The sequence below is a fragment of the Oryzias latipes genome, chromosome 1, assembly GCF_053564925.1.
Source record: "Oryzias latipes strain Hd-rR chromosome 1, Olatipes_Hd-rR_3.1".
Classification (NCBI taxonomy): Eukaryota; Metazoa; Chordata; class Actinopteri; order Beloniformes; family Adrianichthyidae; genus Oryzias; species Oryzias latipes.
The window spans coordinates 20054154-20070028 of NC_136237.1; the positions used below are offsets into that span (position 1 = coordinate 20054154).

General features: G+C 37.7%; 1 protein-coding gene across 4 annotated transcripts in view; it reads left to right on the forward strand.

Moving 5' to 3' along the window:
• The window catches only part of LOC101160713 (voltage-dependent T-type calcium channel subunit alpha-1H), a 76537-nt gene that overhangs the window by 42346 nt on the left and 18316 nt on the right, over positions 1–15875 (forward strand). For all 4 annotated transcript variants that reach the window (XR_013654812.1, XM_078944244.1, XM_078944252.1 and 1 more), the window contains 8 exons: positions 1306–1605; positions 1909–2009; positions 2277–2400; positions 10929–10997; positions 11216–11400; positions 11469–11595; positions 15375–15500; positions 15586–15675. Coding sequence is in view for 3 of the 4 variants with exons in the window: in XM_078944244.1 (XP_078800370.1) it covers positions 1306–1605; positions 1909–2009; positions 2277–2400; positions 10929–10997; positions 11216–11400; positions 11469–11595; positions 15375–15500; positions 15586–15675 (1122 nt within the window). In the remaining variant the exon portion in view is untranslated. The remainder of the gene's footprint in view (positions 1–1305; positions 1606–1908; positions 2010–2276; positions 2401–10928; positions 10998–11215; positions 11401–11468; positions 11596–15374; positions 15501–15585; positions 15676–15875) is intronic.

Sequence of the window (15875 nt, forward strand, 5' to 3'; positions counted from 1 at the left end):
GATCAGCTGAGTCACACAGTCCTCTGAGCATTGGCTTCAGTGCAGCAGCTCGGTGGCCTTTCTGTGGATTTTGTGATGCACACGACTCACTAACAGTTATTGAGACATTTCCAGAGTAGAGCTTCCTGTCCTTGTAATTCAGAAGTACTAGAGAGCACATAATGGTTGATCTCTTTTTCTTTTTTTTTTCCATCTAAATCTCCTCACCTCATCTGCAGTCTAATCAGATGTCGTCCTGGTCTTTTGTTCACTTCCCAGGTCTGTGTGTCAACATGACCTTCGCACAAACCTTTTTAAATAAATTATCTAAAACGTCCCGATTTAAAAAAGTGAAGTGCGAAAGGGCAGCACTTTTGTATTCTCTATGCTGATATGAAAACAAAGAAAGTTTGAAGGATTGCAGTGGAAACATTGTGCGTTTTAATTATTTTCTTGTTGTTTTTTTTCAAACTTAAAGCAAGAGATATATTGTAGTTTAAAAAAAAAGGTAACTTTGTGTGCAATCTTTGTTTAAATATTTTGATTTCAAAATGTTTAATTGATAAAAAAAATGATGTAAAAAATTTGTGATATGGTTGTTTGACCAAAAAAATAGTATTGCACTTTTTTTTTTTTTTTAGCTAAAAGCCAAAAAAGATCTGCTGCGTGTATCAATTTTCCCCTGAAAATATGGAGCACAGCAACTTGTATTGCTGGTCATCTGAAAATGAAATGATATTTGCATGTAATGTGAGGCAAGAGGGTTGGTAAACCCCAGTAATATATTAAAGATAAAAGAAAAGCAGAAAAAGCAGAAAACCAAAACAAATGCAACATAGAGAGAAGACAGCTGGTTATCTGAAATGGAAAAAGGTTCAAGGAAAGAGACCTTCCAAGAAAAAGAAATACATTTAGGCTTTAGAAACCACCAAACAGACTCAAAGATAAAGCAGAAAAGAATTAGTATCCACTTGTTCTTTATAAAAAAAAGTATATTCTGAGTTTTTTTCTACTTAAAAAAGAAACTGTCTAGTTGAATTAAATTATTCAATCTGAATAATTTTGCTGATTTTTCCATGATCAAAGATCCAGATTGAGATAGTTGAAAGGCCAGGTTTGGCCGGCGGGTTACTATTCAGCAGGTTGGGCCAAGCTAATGTAAATTTTGGCCTACATCTTCGCATGTGGGCTGATGGAGTAGACCACGTAATCAAAGGTATTCCACCCACAAGGTCAAAAACGCAAAAGAGCAGCTTTACTCTGCTAAGAAAAAATCTACTGTACAGATTTGGGAAAAATACATACTGACTTTGTTATACTTCACAGTCTCCCTGGGACAGTGGGCCTGAGAGCCGCCGCTCCAGCTGGACCAGTATCAGTCGGGCCCCCAGCCTCCACAGGAGGAGTCAATCAGGAGAGATGGAGTCCCTGCTGTCTGAGATGCACACGTGCTCAAGTCCCAGCAGCAGGGAGCCGTCTCTGGACCAGTCAGAATACCTGCAGGTGCCCATGCTCCTCTCACCCGACTGCAACGGAACCACCTTTCACTTCCCTGAACACTGTAACGAGGAGGCCCCCCTGCCATCCTATTACCATAGTGACCAGGAAGAGGAGGAAGCTGAGGAGGTGAAGGAAGCTCTGAAAATGCTATTACATTCTCAGGCAAAGGTTTAAAAGCTTTTGCAAGTTTTCTGGTAAAGCAAACCTCAAGGAGATATTAAACTATTAAATCTTTGACGAACTGGTTTGAAATTATAAGGCAAGTTAAGAGAAATAATGAACTATCATTCCTTCATTTACAGAAGATAAAATTATGGTATTTTGATAAATGTAAACTATGAAACTCTAAATGGAATGCGGAAGTGTTTTTCATGTATATCTGAGCATGCTCTCATTTTGTTCTCTCGAATGTGTGTGTGTTTCCTGCAGAGTTTATGTAAGAGGCTGAAGAAGATCCTGGAGCCATATGAGCCTCAGTGGTGCCTGGAACATGAGGAGTGGTCTCTCTATCTGTTTGCTCCGGACAACCGGTCAATACATACAATACACAGACTCACACTGAGATTTTCCCAGGAGAGTTAGGTGGCTTAATGTGAAAATTCACAGTTAGAGCGTGAAGCTCACAGCTAAGCTTTGGTGATGCAGTTCCCGCTTTTACCAATTACCACCATCCATGTGGAAACATGCACTTTGTGTGGACAAATGCTGTGATGGAAGTGATGCAGGTGATGTCTTTCATGTTGAAACCTGAGGTGTAGCTGCTGATGCTCTTTCTCCCTTGCTGTGTTTGCTCCCAGGTTCAGGCTGTGGTGTCTGAGGGTCATCGGTCACAAGATGTTTGATCACATCGTCTTGCTCTTCATATTTTTGAACTGCATCACCATCGCACTGGAGAGACCGGACATCAGCCCCAGGAGCATGGTAACTTAAGCGTGCTGGCAGACTGCTGCACATGTTTAGACTAAGAGCATGACATGCTTTCAAAGAAATACAGTGCTCTATCAGCGTTAAATCCTCACATGCTAAATATAAATTTGCAGCTCACTAATAGGTGATAAATGTTGCAGTTCTTTAAATGACCACCAGAGTATGGTTTCAAAAGGAACCCATTTCTCTCGACTATCGTGCATATGTCCAACTTTTTAAGTAAAGGATATTTTGCAGGGTGAAACCCCACAACAGGACTCATTTAGGCTATTCAGAATCTCTGATGCATTGACTCTACATGAAAGCAGGGTTGAGTTTGCCTCTGAGTTGGTGCGGAGTAAGCCCGCCCCCACTGCCCGTTATCCATCTCTGTTTACATGCTCTCGCGCTATCTTACAACCCTCACAACTCCAATTTAACATTAGTGGTGAAACAAAAATGGCACGCAGTATTGGAGCTATCTCCTGAGCCGCTTTCAAGTGGTAGGGGTGAGGCCTACCAAAAAGCTCCCTCCTGATTGGTGAGAGTGGTTGCCATAGAAACAATGACTCAGACCAACTTGGACCAGTCGCTGCTTACTAACAATTTCTGGATCCAACATGATTGACTTAATTTAATCGGAGCTGGTAGTACCGAATTTTCACAACAATAAGGCGCACTTAAAAGTTTTAAATTTTCTCCAAAATGTACGTAGCGTAGCATAGGTGCGGTAAAGAGGATGTAGGAGAGGACAGCATTAGAATGGTAAGGAGGGAAGTGTTGGAGTGAAAGAAGACACACCCCTAAATAGTACAAAAGTGCAGGTATGTGCTTTATGCAGAACAACATAATGCACATACAAGAAGCAGATCTCTGCATCTTCCGACGGTCAGAGAACAAAACGGGAAAGGTTCAACACGTGTCTGCTTGCACTGTTCTTCGAGTTTTTGCAAAAGCCGGCATAATTCACGAGGAGCCGCACGGCAACGATACAGACTCTGATAATGATGAAAGTGAACTTGGCACGTTTGATAGAAATTTAGCCCAGCTGTTCATTTCAGATACAGAAGATGAGGACTTTGAAGGATTTTTGGATGCTGCTGCCTCTTTTAAAACACACTAGCATGTATGTTTTACCGGTATGTTTCAAACCCGGTGCGCCTTTGTTATTTGTTAAATAAAGAAAAAGCACCCCTAACTGAACCTGTGCCCTATGGTTGTGAAAATACGGTAAACCATTTGCATTGGGTGACATTACACTCACTCAGTCCAGTTCTAATATACAGTCAATGCTCTTAGATAAGAGATGGATCCACTCTCAGATATCTATGGATATCTATGGTTCTACTTATTCGAAGAGAATTGAATGTAATTGTTACACTAAAACTTGCATCGCTGTAGTGCACCCTGAGCCGTCCCATTCTCAGCTCTCTTTTATATATCACATAGTTGTTTTTGTCATTTTGTAAATATCTAAAAGCAACCAACCAGGATTCTCCAAACATCGTTAACTTAAGCTCCTGTGATGAAGCTGCAGTTTCTGTGGTTTCTATGCCTATTATAGGTTGGATTTAGTATAAACTAATGAGAGGAGCTTCAGTGGTTCCTTTTAAGTGTTCTTTGTGGTACACACTGCTCCAGGCTTGACAACAGAAAAGAAGATAGTGCTTTCGGTGTCTTTTGAAAAGCTACATTTAAATTGTCAGTATTTATTCATCTTTACATGGGAAAACTAGTCTTTATTCAAGTAGGTACATTTGAGAACTTTGAGAACACTGCCATGTTTAGTTAATACAGTACATTTGAATACAATTTATGGTATTAATGAGCAGATTTTGAAGAATAAGGATCAATAGTTGAATGCACATATTTCAACAAAACGCTTACTGGAGGATTTTTAATGTCCCAAGCACACTAAACAAGCGGTTAGTCTTTTTTCTGTAGATGCATAAGATTTCATTTCGGTCCAGACTTTACTTGACCCAAGACTTTGCAGTTTTATGTCTTCCAGTTCATGGAAATCCTTCCGGTGAGTTTAGTCATGGTAGTCCTAAAAGACATCACCAGGCTTTTGAAGAGTATCTTCAGTAATGATTTGTAGTTTTTGAGATGAAATTGTAACTTTATCTGTCAACTTTTCCACCATGCAGTGGAAAAAGACGTTATAATCAGAAGCACAAACAGGAAAGCTGAAAGTCACAAGATATTTTCGCAGACGTAACAGGCTATGAGGTTTGAACAGGATTTTGTTTTTCAGTCAGAAAACTTAGAGGAACCATGTCATGCTTTACTATGACACCAACATTAAATAACCTACTCCTATGAAAAGACATTTAATAAAAAAACTTGAACAAGACAAAGCCCATGGAGAAACAAAAAGGTAACAAAACAGACCAGATGACCTGACAAGGAAGAACTGAAAAACGTGACATTTAAATAGACGAGTAATTAACTAAAAGGAAGACAGCTGTGGATCATGAGTAACCCTTGTGCTATCTTAGATGACCCCACCCTTACTTTGACGTGTTCTCCTTACCATGACAAAGGTGGATAAAGGTGGAAAGATTTCATGTAATCCATGGACACCAGCAAAGATCACAAATCCTTGAAAAAAAAGGTTCAGCGCACTGTCTAGTGGGTCCCAACGCTAAAGTGCCTAGAACAGCACGAGGGTTAACCTGAAACTGTTGTGACTGAGGGACAATCCAAAACAGAACATGAGCAAAACCCATAACATAACTGACAAAAACCAAACCAAAGTTCACAATCAGAAGCAGACAAAAAAATGCCATTGGAAAAAGCTTGTGGATGTGATCCTATTAGGGCAAACCACAAGCTCCCTGCTCCGCTCCATTCTGTTGCATCCACTTACAGACAAATAGAGCCATTTATGTCTTTGTTTTACTCTTGTGGGCTGGCATCTGACTCAGAACTGTACGGCTGGATAACTCCAATGTTGCTTGCCAATTTTATGCGCCCAGTTATGTTAGCTTGGGGGTGTGAGGGGCTGTATGCTACTGGATGAGCATGTAAACAAAAGGATGTTGGGAAGTGGAGGAAGGCTTTTTCGCGCTAATGGTCCCACTCATAATTAAGAGGTAAGTTTCTAATGAATCTGCTGCTGTACAGAAACTGTCGTGGAAAACGACATATTTTTTTTAAATTTTGGCTAAAAATTGCATAATTATAATTAATATTAGAATATATTTTTATATTTATATATGTTTTAAACTGATCTTTTTTGCTTCTTCTCCATCTGTCACTTGTCAGTAATGATAGACATTAAATCCATATCTCTCCTAATTGGAACAATGATACAACCAAATGACTCACTTTGTTCTGGCTAATATTTAGTCGGTTCCCCATTTTTCAGAGCACATAAAATCTGAAGTAAATAGACCATAAAGTAGAGAATTCAAGCTATGAAATTCAGCTTCAAGTGAAACTATTCCATTTTGTGAACCCTACAAGGTTATTTACCAAGCCCCCATTATGTTTTGCTAAATCTTAAGCAAACATTAATAAATCAAATGTTGCAATTCCAAAAAACACCAATAGAGGCTTGCTTTAAAGGAAGCAATCCTTGCCTACTGGCTCTGACTACATTATAGGGCAGAAAATTAACCATACTTTCCCGCAAAAGTATACTTTTAATCTCTGTTTGCTCTCTTCACTGCTGAAACCCCCACTCCAATCATCTTTTGATCTACTATAAAACTATTCCCACTGGGCTATTTTATTAAATAATTATGCAGATTTTAGCCCAAATCAAAAACCTGTGCAATTTTCTAGGAAATAGTTTCTGCAGAGCGGCGTTAGTTTATCATAAATTTACCTATGAGTTGTGGGTGGGACAGTAAGAAAGCTCGCCCCTACTTTCTGACGTTCATCTATGTATGCTCCGTCCCTAAATTTACCAGTACAACAAAAATGGTGAGTAATATTGGAGCTATTCAGTTTTGAGTCAGATGTCAGCTCGGACAAGGAATAAAAGACGTTCACGGATCTACCTACTTGTTTACAAGTGGATGCTTCCAAATAGAGCGGAGCAGGGACCTTGAAGCTTGCTGTTGTAGTTTCTACGTTATTGCTACATGCCTTTCCCAACTGCATTTTTGTCTGCTCCTGATTGACAACAATTTAAATAAAGAAATACTCTGAAATTCAATTTTAGGCTTCATTTTCTTGATATATGTTCTCAATCTTTAGAAAAAAGCCACGAGAACATGTTAAAAACAGCAAAAATATTATTTTTGTTGGAATGGGTCTTTAAACTCTGCTCACACTAACACAACCTTAGATTGAACAGGCTCTAAGTCGTCATTCCTCTTTTAAACACGTATGACTAGTCTAAAAACGTACTGGTTTAAGAAGCACCTTGGTGGCAATTTGAGCTGAGAAACCAGAAATATAAACTGGATCCACTGCTATTTGGTTTAAGTAGATAAATTATCTGGTTCAGTAACCACAAAATTATGATCAGTCTTCTTTAAATGGTAAACACCAGCAATGATATATTTAAATATCAACATTAGCTGAATTTTTTTTTTCTTTAGATAAAAGTGGTTCACTGCTACAGGACAGGAGCTGATTTTGTTTCTTAACTGAGGGCTTTGTCCAGGTTTATTTTAGTTTTTGAGATAGAGACTTTTTTTCTTTCCTTTAAACATATACAAAGTCATTGACTTTGAAAAGCTGATCACATCTATAGGATTTTTACCATCAGCACTTTTCATTTTTTTGTAACTGTAAAATAAGGTAACAAAGACATCAAACAAACCAATTTTTTTTTGTACTTCACCGATGAGCCTTTCAGATTCACAAGTCTGTGAAGAAGCTGTTCTTTCTTGTTGCCACTTTCTTTGTCACGTGTGGTTCACTGTGGCCAAAAATGGAAATCTGGGCAGTGCCGTGTTGATGCAAACAATTTCATGATTTTTCATGTTTAGCAAAGAGAGACACATTTATGCACGGCTGAATAAATAAGATAAAAAAGGGATGCATATGCACATGTCTGCTTTTGTGCAAATGCATGCATATCCGTGAATCTACAGTTTGTTTGTTTTTTCACTTGAGGCCTCAGGTATTGTTCTGTTTTTTCAGCATGCCACTGCGTTCTGTGGAAATCTTTGTGACTCGGAGCATTCCAGACTCTTTAAAATCCCTATTTCATTTTTTTTGTTCCTCATGAAGCTCTTTCCAGGTGTTCTTGTATAAAAACACTGAACCACACATGGAGTTTACTGCATTCCTGATTTAGTCATCAGGGTGTGAGTGTAAGAATAATGGAGTCTGAACAGATGAATGAAGAAAATGCAAACAGAAATATTGCTTGTGGTGGAGGTTGGCAAAAATTCAGGATATGTGAGGAAATGAAACGTCATCAAGTGTTTACAGTTACAAAAAAGACGCCAGCAAAGTTAACAGTAATTTTGAATAATTAAGCAATGGGTGGGGGGCTCTGAATCATTTGCTTGGTGGGAACCTTGTGATGAATCTGTTCTTATGTTTGATTAAACTGCAGTGTGAAAGAGGGTTGGACTATGACAATACAAAACAGTATAACACAGTTGAATCAAGGAGTTGTCTTTAGTTTTCTGAAATATTATCCCCACACAAATGTATATTTGAATGAATTCTGAAGTGATATTGAGTGATGAAGTGTTCTTACCTGTTGTTTGAGTCTTCAGGAAACAAATGTACTTTTTCTCCTTTTTTTATTTACTGCAAGAGAAGCAAAAATAGTTTCAGTTTCTGCTGGTGTGTTATTCTGATAGTTGTGAACAGCGTGAAGGAATACATGTTTTTGTGGGCAACTGTGGACATAAGCATAGTGTCAAATGTGCAGGCAATTATTTTCACATGTTCCACTTTCTGTGAGCAGTCTGAGACTTTTCTTGCTGCTGGTTGGGTCCCTCTTCAGAGCTGTAAAGCCTAAAACTGTCCACCCGTCAGTTGTTTTGTGAAACACATTAAACATTGAAACAGGACAAAATAAATAGGACAACAAAATAGATGTATTTTTCTATGTAGATTAAACATTTTCTGTCTGTAAGAGTGACATGCACCATATCTCATAGTTTAACTTTTGCAGCACAATTATTTTTTTATGTTGAAAGCAAACCATGAAAACCACTTTCTTGTGATATTTTGTCGTAGTTATCAGGCAAACATTTTAACATTTTAAAATCATTATTTTACATTTTACCTTTTGACAGGTCAATAGTTCTTCGTAGGCTGCCAAGTCATTGTATTTTATGCATAAAACTGTTGTGCATTGCTATGAAAAAACGGGAAAGAACCTTCAAGCTATGCTTTTTTGAAAATGGCATTTTACTTTTCTTTCAAAGTAAAAGTTAACTTACTTTCCTACATAGAAGTTTCCCATTTTAAAGCATAGTTTTAGTATAAATAGTTTTGGTGTTTTCGTTGCACGAATGGGCTGATAAAATCCTGTAGCATAAAAGTTGCTGTTGTAGAAATAATTGTTGATAGAACCTTGAATGGATTCTATTGTCTTTAATATTTGCCAAAAAAGTATCAATTTATATGGGAAAAATACCTGTCCGATCATAATACACCAAGCAGTGCTTTTTACATGACATTTTTAGATTCCAACTACTTTTGTTTTATGTGAAACTTTTCAATCTAATCATGATTTTTTATTTAAACAATTTATAATATTGCGATGATTTTCTGGTGCTGCGCTTCGGGTAAAATCTGAGATCCTGTCTTTTACAAATAGTGATCTTCATATTCTGTGGATCTCTATGATAAAGCAAAAGAAATAAAATAACATAAAAATACTTACTTAGACATAACACCAATAAACCTTGAATTAAGTAAAAAGACCAAGTTTAGATAGGAAAATTTTACTTCCAAAGAGTGATACTTCAGCATGCAGCAAAAGGCTCACTGATTCTCATACAGAACTAAATGAGGGAGTCTAACAAAGAGCAATAGACACACAAACACCAGGTTAATGAGTTCATATTGTAGAAGGGCAGAGTAGAGAAGGGTGCAAACTTCCCTTTGTTCTTAAGATTAGGGAGTTGATTCCCCTGCCACCCTTAGCTGGTTTCATCACATCCTGAACAGTGTCAAGATCAGCATTTCTAATACAAACACATACCATTCTGTGTGAAACACAGACATTTCCTTCGTAGCAACAGACAGAATAGCAAAATAAGCTTTTTAACCCTTGTGCTATCTTAGATGACCCCACCCTTGCATTGACGTGTTCTCCCTACCATGACAAAGGTGGATAAAGGTGGAAAGATTTCATGTAATCCATGGACACCAGTGAGGTTCACAAATCATTGAAGAAAAAAGGTTCAGAGCACTGTCTAGTGGGTCTAGATGACCCAACTCCCAACGTTAAAGTGCCTAGGATAGCACAAGGGTTAAAGATGTCTAATTGCATAAAGTATGATTTCTTATAAATAGTTTAATTGTATATAAATGTTCATTTTTTTGGATAAGATTCATTAAATGGGATGTATGAAATCGAGTGCATTCATTTACACTGGTTTGAAACTGTCTGCACTGCAAAAGGACGTAACCTAAGAATAGGAAAAGAACACCAATCTTCAGTAGAAAATCACTAGAAAGTAGCGAAATGATCTGTGCATGCAGCAAGTCATTTTTACTTAACAAGAAATCTTATAATACAATTTCAAAATCTGGAAACATGGAGTTCCACAGAAGCATTCATAATAGAGAAGAGAGCCCAATAATCTTTTCTTTTTTTGCTAGTTCTAAGCAAATTGTTTTTGAATCAAATTATAGTTCATTTTGAAAACACTGAAAAAATATATAGGTGCAAATGACTTGTTTGAGAACAAAATGGAAACAAAATGAAAACTACGATCTTTATTACGAATTAGCCCATCTTATTGAATCCTCACAAAATCTAAAACTACCTCTTATTCTTAAAACATAAATCTAAATGTTTGTTTACAAAATACCGGAGTTGAAAATGCCAGTCTAGCTTGTCAGCATTTATTGAATTTTAAAACAACATCCTTGAAAATGAACCAAAAGTGCCAGAGCAATTTTTTTTTTAATCTTTGATCAAGTTTTTCTAGTTTGGTGTAAGGAGGATTAGGTAAGAAGAATTTCGACTCATTTAAACAATAATTTCCTCATGTCTAGATCTTGGCTCTTAATTAGACAAAAAATAATCAACTGTGGATTTTGAGAAAAACCTGGAAAGATGTAGAGGAAAGAAATGCTAACTTATCTTAATACCATATTGATTGTCTGAAAACAAGGTTTTAAATATTTACAAGTGCTTCATAGTTTGCAGTGTACAATACAAAATACTGTAAGTCTAGATAATTATAAAATGCTGAAATGGCTGCGGTTTTTATAAAATGTTTAGAACATTCTAACACATCAAACAGGTATGTTCTTTTATAGATCACATATATTTTTCAGTAGATAACATTCTGCAGTCTTAAAGCTACTCTGACATGTAACCTTAAAAATGATAAATGTTCCTCTGTCACGTGTGTGTGTGTGTGTGTTTGTGTGTGTAACAGGAACGGGTGTTCCTCAGTGTTTCCAATTACATCTTCACAGTCATCTTCGTGGGAGAGATGATGATCAAGGTAACTATAACAGTACTCATAACAGCCTTGATAAAAGGTTTTCCTTCAAAAACCATTTTCTTACACATAAGGAGGCAGTTCTGTTTCTGTGTGGAGATCAGAGAGGATTTCTGTCTCAATTTTCCGCTCAAGTTGCTTTATTATTTTGATCAAACTCCCAGTAATAAACTCTGTTTTGATGAAAGCGTGTGTGTGTTTATGTGGTTTGGTGTGATTAGGTTGTTGCTATGGGACTGTACTTTGGAGAAGGAGTGTACCTGCAGAGCAGCTGGAACATCTTGGACGGTGTGCTAGTGTTTGTGTCACTGGTGGACATCCTGGTTTCCATTGCGTCATCAGGTGGAAATCGGATCTTAGGCATCCTGCGGGTTCTTCGCCTGCTTCGAACACTGCGACCCCTCAGGTAAACAGATAGGGTGTATTGCTTTTTTAATCCATAGTACTTCTGTTTGAATCCATGTATGTTTGCAGGGTGATAAGTCGTGCTCCTGGTCTAAAACTGGTGGTTGAGACGCTGATCACTTCTCTCAGACCAATAGGGAACATTGTTCTCATCTGCTGTGCTTTTTTCATTGTGTTTGGAATTCTGGGAGTGCAGGTAAATATTTATACCACTCATTCCTTTTTTATCTCTTGCTGAGAAAAGATTAACCTCAGTTATTTTACTTCCTGGTTTTAGTGAAAATCCCTTCCCTCAAATTTGATGAACATTAAAAACATGTTTTGTTTCCTGCTAAGTGAAATACAATAATCCCTTGGTGGTATAGAATGGAGGCACAGCTCAGAAAGGCTTGCAGGTAATAAAAAGTGAAGGCGAACATAGGGAGGACATGCAAATGAGCTGCTGATTATGCAACATAGTTCCCAAAAGTAATTAAAAGAATAAGCAATAGTCTTGCAGAGGAATAGGATGGACATTATATACATCATGAATGATGCTATGGATTTTTAAAATGTCAAGAAATAAAACAAGTTCAAGTAAGGTAGGATTTTGCAGGCATTCCGTCACTGTTAATGCTTAAAACAAAATTCAAAAATGCACATTATTATTTTGAAATAAATGCAGATTCGGTGGAATAGTGACCTTGTGTGTGTCTTAAGTTTTTAATTTAAGGATTTAATAGAGAAACAGAACATGTTTGAACTAATTTGAAGATAGACCTAGAAAAAGAAAAACTTAAAGTAAATAATCTAAAACATTGATTTGTTCTGTTGCTTATTTTAGTTTTTATTGTAAGAAAGAAGGTTGATTTTCAAGGTAAGTTCCCTCTTTAAGTTTTTTATTTTATTTATTTTTGCACTTATAAACAGGCACTGTCTGTCTCGACTGGTAGGCAAAGGTCACAAAACTTGATTTGGATTGTTTGCAGGAGTTCTGCTCAAAATTAACACTTAACAACAGTTTTTATAATGTATGAAAAGAGGACACTTTTAGCAACAGCTCCAGACGTGGTGTGACATTAGCACTCTTGTCACTCTTGTATGTGAATCATATGACTATCTGGTTTTCATTTTTAGATCCTCTCCCACCAGGATAGTCTGGCAAACTTGGTAAAAAGGGGATAGGAATGCCAAATAATCTCAGACTTGAAGTTGGTATGGATTGCATTGATGGATGAAACCTTCTGAAGGAAGGTGCATATCCTGTGTGTTCAAAAAACATGATAGAAAGGGTGCAAGACTTGTAGATTAGGAGCAGGTTCAAGAGGCTTGTTATGGAGTGGATGGAAAGAAAAATGGAATAGGAATGATCCTGAAGGAGGAGTTTGCCAAGAATGTTCTAGAGGTGAAGAGAGTGTCAGAGAGGGTGCTGAGTTTGAACATGAAAGTTAAAGCTGTGATCTTGAATGTTGTCAGTGGTTTTGTTATCCAGGTAGTAGGTGAGCTAGAGGAGAAGGAGGAATTCTAGTGGGACAAGGGTGAGGGGATGCAGGGAATCAAGCCTGGTGTGAAGCTACGTTCACACCAGGCTTGTGACGCGTTCTTGAACGCACATTTATGTGGGATTTTGAATGCACATTTAGCCCTTTGTGTTTACACTAGTTAGTCGCTACCTGATACTACCACATGTCCACCACATGCAATGGTGTGCAGTAGTACAAAACTTAACTTGACAGAGATCAGCAAATGCAAAGTTAGACTTATTGTGGAATGAAGAAGTTCACGATTGTGTAAAAAAGGAAAATGTTAGATAAAAATATTGGAACTGATCATCTTTTGATCTATTGTAAAACATTGGTCTGTTAATTATGATTATGCCGTTTTTAGTCCAAATAAAAAACCTGTGATTTTCTAGGACATGCAGAAAAAATGAGAAAACAATACAGAAAATCACATTGTCTGATTTTTAAAGCATTTGTTTGTAAATTATGGTGGAAAATAAGTATTTGGTCAATAACAAAAGTTCAACGTAATACTTTGTTTTTTACCCCTTGTCTGCAATGACAGCAGTCTTCACAAGGTTTTCAGAAACTGTTGCTGGTATTTTGGCCCATTCCTCCATGCAGATCTCCTCTAGAGCATTGATGTTTTGGGGCTGTCCCTCCAAAGATTTTCTCTGGGGTTGAGATCTGGAGCCTGGCTAGGCCACTCCAGGACCTTGAAATGCTTCTCACGAAGCCACTTCTTCATTACCCTGGCAGTGTGTTTGTGATGGTTGTCATGCTAAAGCATTTTTTAGCAATTTCTCGCATGTTTTTTTTTCCTGTTTTCTCAGCTTAATGATTGCTCCTTTCACCTTCATGGAGAGCTCCTTTGACCGCATGTTGTCCATTCACAGCATAATCTTCAAAATGCAAGCAGGAGTCCTCTAATCAACTCCAGGCCTTTTATGTGCTTCACTCATAATGACATATCAAGGGAATTGCCCACAGCTGCCCATGCAATAGCATGGAAGTCAATTGTCCAACTACTTACAAGCCCATGAAATGAAGGGATTGTGTTTAAAAATGCTTTCGTTTTTCGCATTTTTATGCAATCTTTTTGTTCAACCCATGGAATAAAAGCTGAAAGTCTGCACTTCAATGCCATCTGAGTTGTTTTATTAAAAATTCACTGTGGTAAAGTACAGAAACAAAATTGGAAAGAATGTGTCTCTGTCCAAATATTTATGGTCCTGACTGTATATGTGGACATCCCTGAGGTTCCTTCTTTTGTTTCCTGGAATCTGTTTTTCCTTACCGAGAACGAGGGTCTAAGGGCAAGGATGTCCCGTTTAGCTTAGTCTGTTTAGTTTATTAATCAGCTATTGTATTTTATGACTGATTTTATGTTTTGTACAATGAGTGAGGCCCGTTGAGACCACTGTGTTGTAATATAGGGCCATATAAATAGGACTGAATTTTATTGAATTGAATTGGTCTTCCATTTCCTAATAATTGTGCCCCCTTTGCTCTTGCCCATAGTGGAGTTTGAAGTGTGGCTGTTTGAGGTTGTGGACAGGTGTCTTTTATACAGATAACAAGTTCAAACAAGTGCCAATAATACAGGTAATGTGTGGAGGATAGAGGATCCTCTTACAGAAGAGGTTACAGCTCTATGAGAGACAAAATTTGCATGTTTGTTGGTGACCAAATACTTATTTTCCAACATCATTTACAAATAAATTCTTTAAAAATCAGACTATGTGAATTGCTGGATTTATTTTCTCATTTAGTCTCTCATAGTTGAGGTATTCTTATGATGAAAGTTACAGACCTCTCTCATCTTTTTAAGAGGGAAAACTTGCACAAAAGGTGACTGACTAAATACTTTTTTGCCCCACTGTAGTTTCTGCAGAGTGGCAGGAGTTCCTTAGGGTCTTTAAAAGTTCTTTTTTTCATCCAGTCAAACTAACTCTGCTAGACTATTCCAGTTCTAAACAGGATACCTTTTTCCATAAGCTAAACCCCTTTATTTCTTCCTCCCCCAAAAACTGTACTGTGAACATTGTCTGCCTCTTCAACCATATACTGCAAAAAAGGCAGGGCTTTTAATCTGCATTGTGTAGGTTTGTGACTGGTTGCTTGGTCTGTCAGGAACTGGTGATGTAGGACCCAGTAAGCAGAAGACCAGGCAGAAACTTAAACATTTAGTAAGAAGAAATGACAACTGAGAACTGAGCTGACAAAGAAGAACTGAAAACCAGACACTTAAGGGTAATTAATTATATAAACTATATGAAGACAGATGTGGGTCAACATTAACCTGGACAGACCGGAAAACAGAATATAAGCAAAAGAAACTAAAGAAAAATCACCCAAATCCAAGTGCAGAAACCAAACTTCCAAATTGTGTTTCTTGCTCATGACTACCACTGCTCTGAAATGCCTAAATTCCATTAAATAGATGTTGCAGACTCATGTTTTTATCTTTGCCTTCATCTGTCCGTTTGTGGAGCTGTTCAAAGGAAAATTCTTTCACTGCGAGGGACTTCATGTCAGAAACATCACCAACAGAACCGAGTGTCTGCAGGCGGGTCATCGCTGGGTTCGACGGAAATACAACTTTGACAACCTGGGGCAGGTTCGTCGTACATCTCAGCTTGGCAGCTGCCCTAACACAATGATTGACAGAATGACTCTCACTTATGTGGTTCTCAATCATGCAGGCGTTGATGTCACTCTTCGTGCTGTCCTGCAAAGACGGTTGGGTGAGCATCATGTATGACGGCCTGGACGCTGTTGGAGTGGACCAGCAGGTGAGTGTGGAAAGTCAAAGTGAAAGAACAGCTGAGGCGAGGAATTCATTCAAAAAGCAAATGTTGAATTTTGTGCAGTTTTTTTTAAACTTTATTCTTTTATTATTCATCTTGTTTGTTTGAACGAGGACAGTAAAAGAAAAGAAAAAAGCCAAATGGATACATTGATGTGAGCTGACAGTGGTGGCACTTTAACTGCT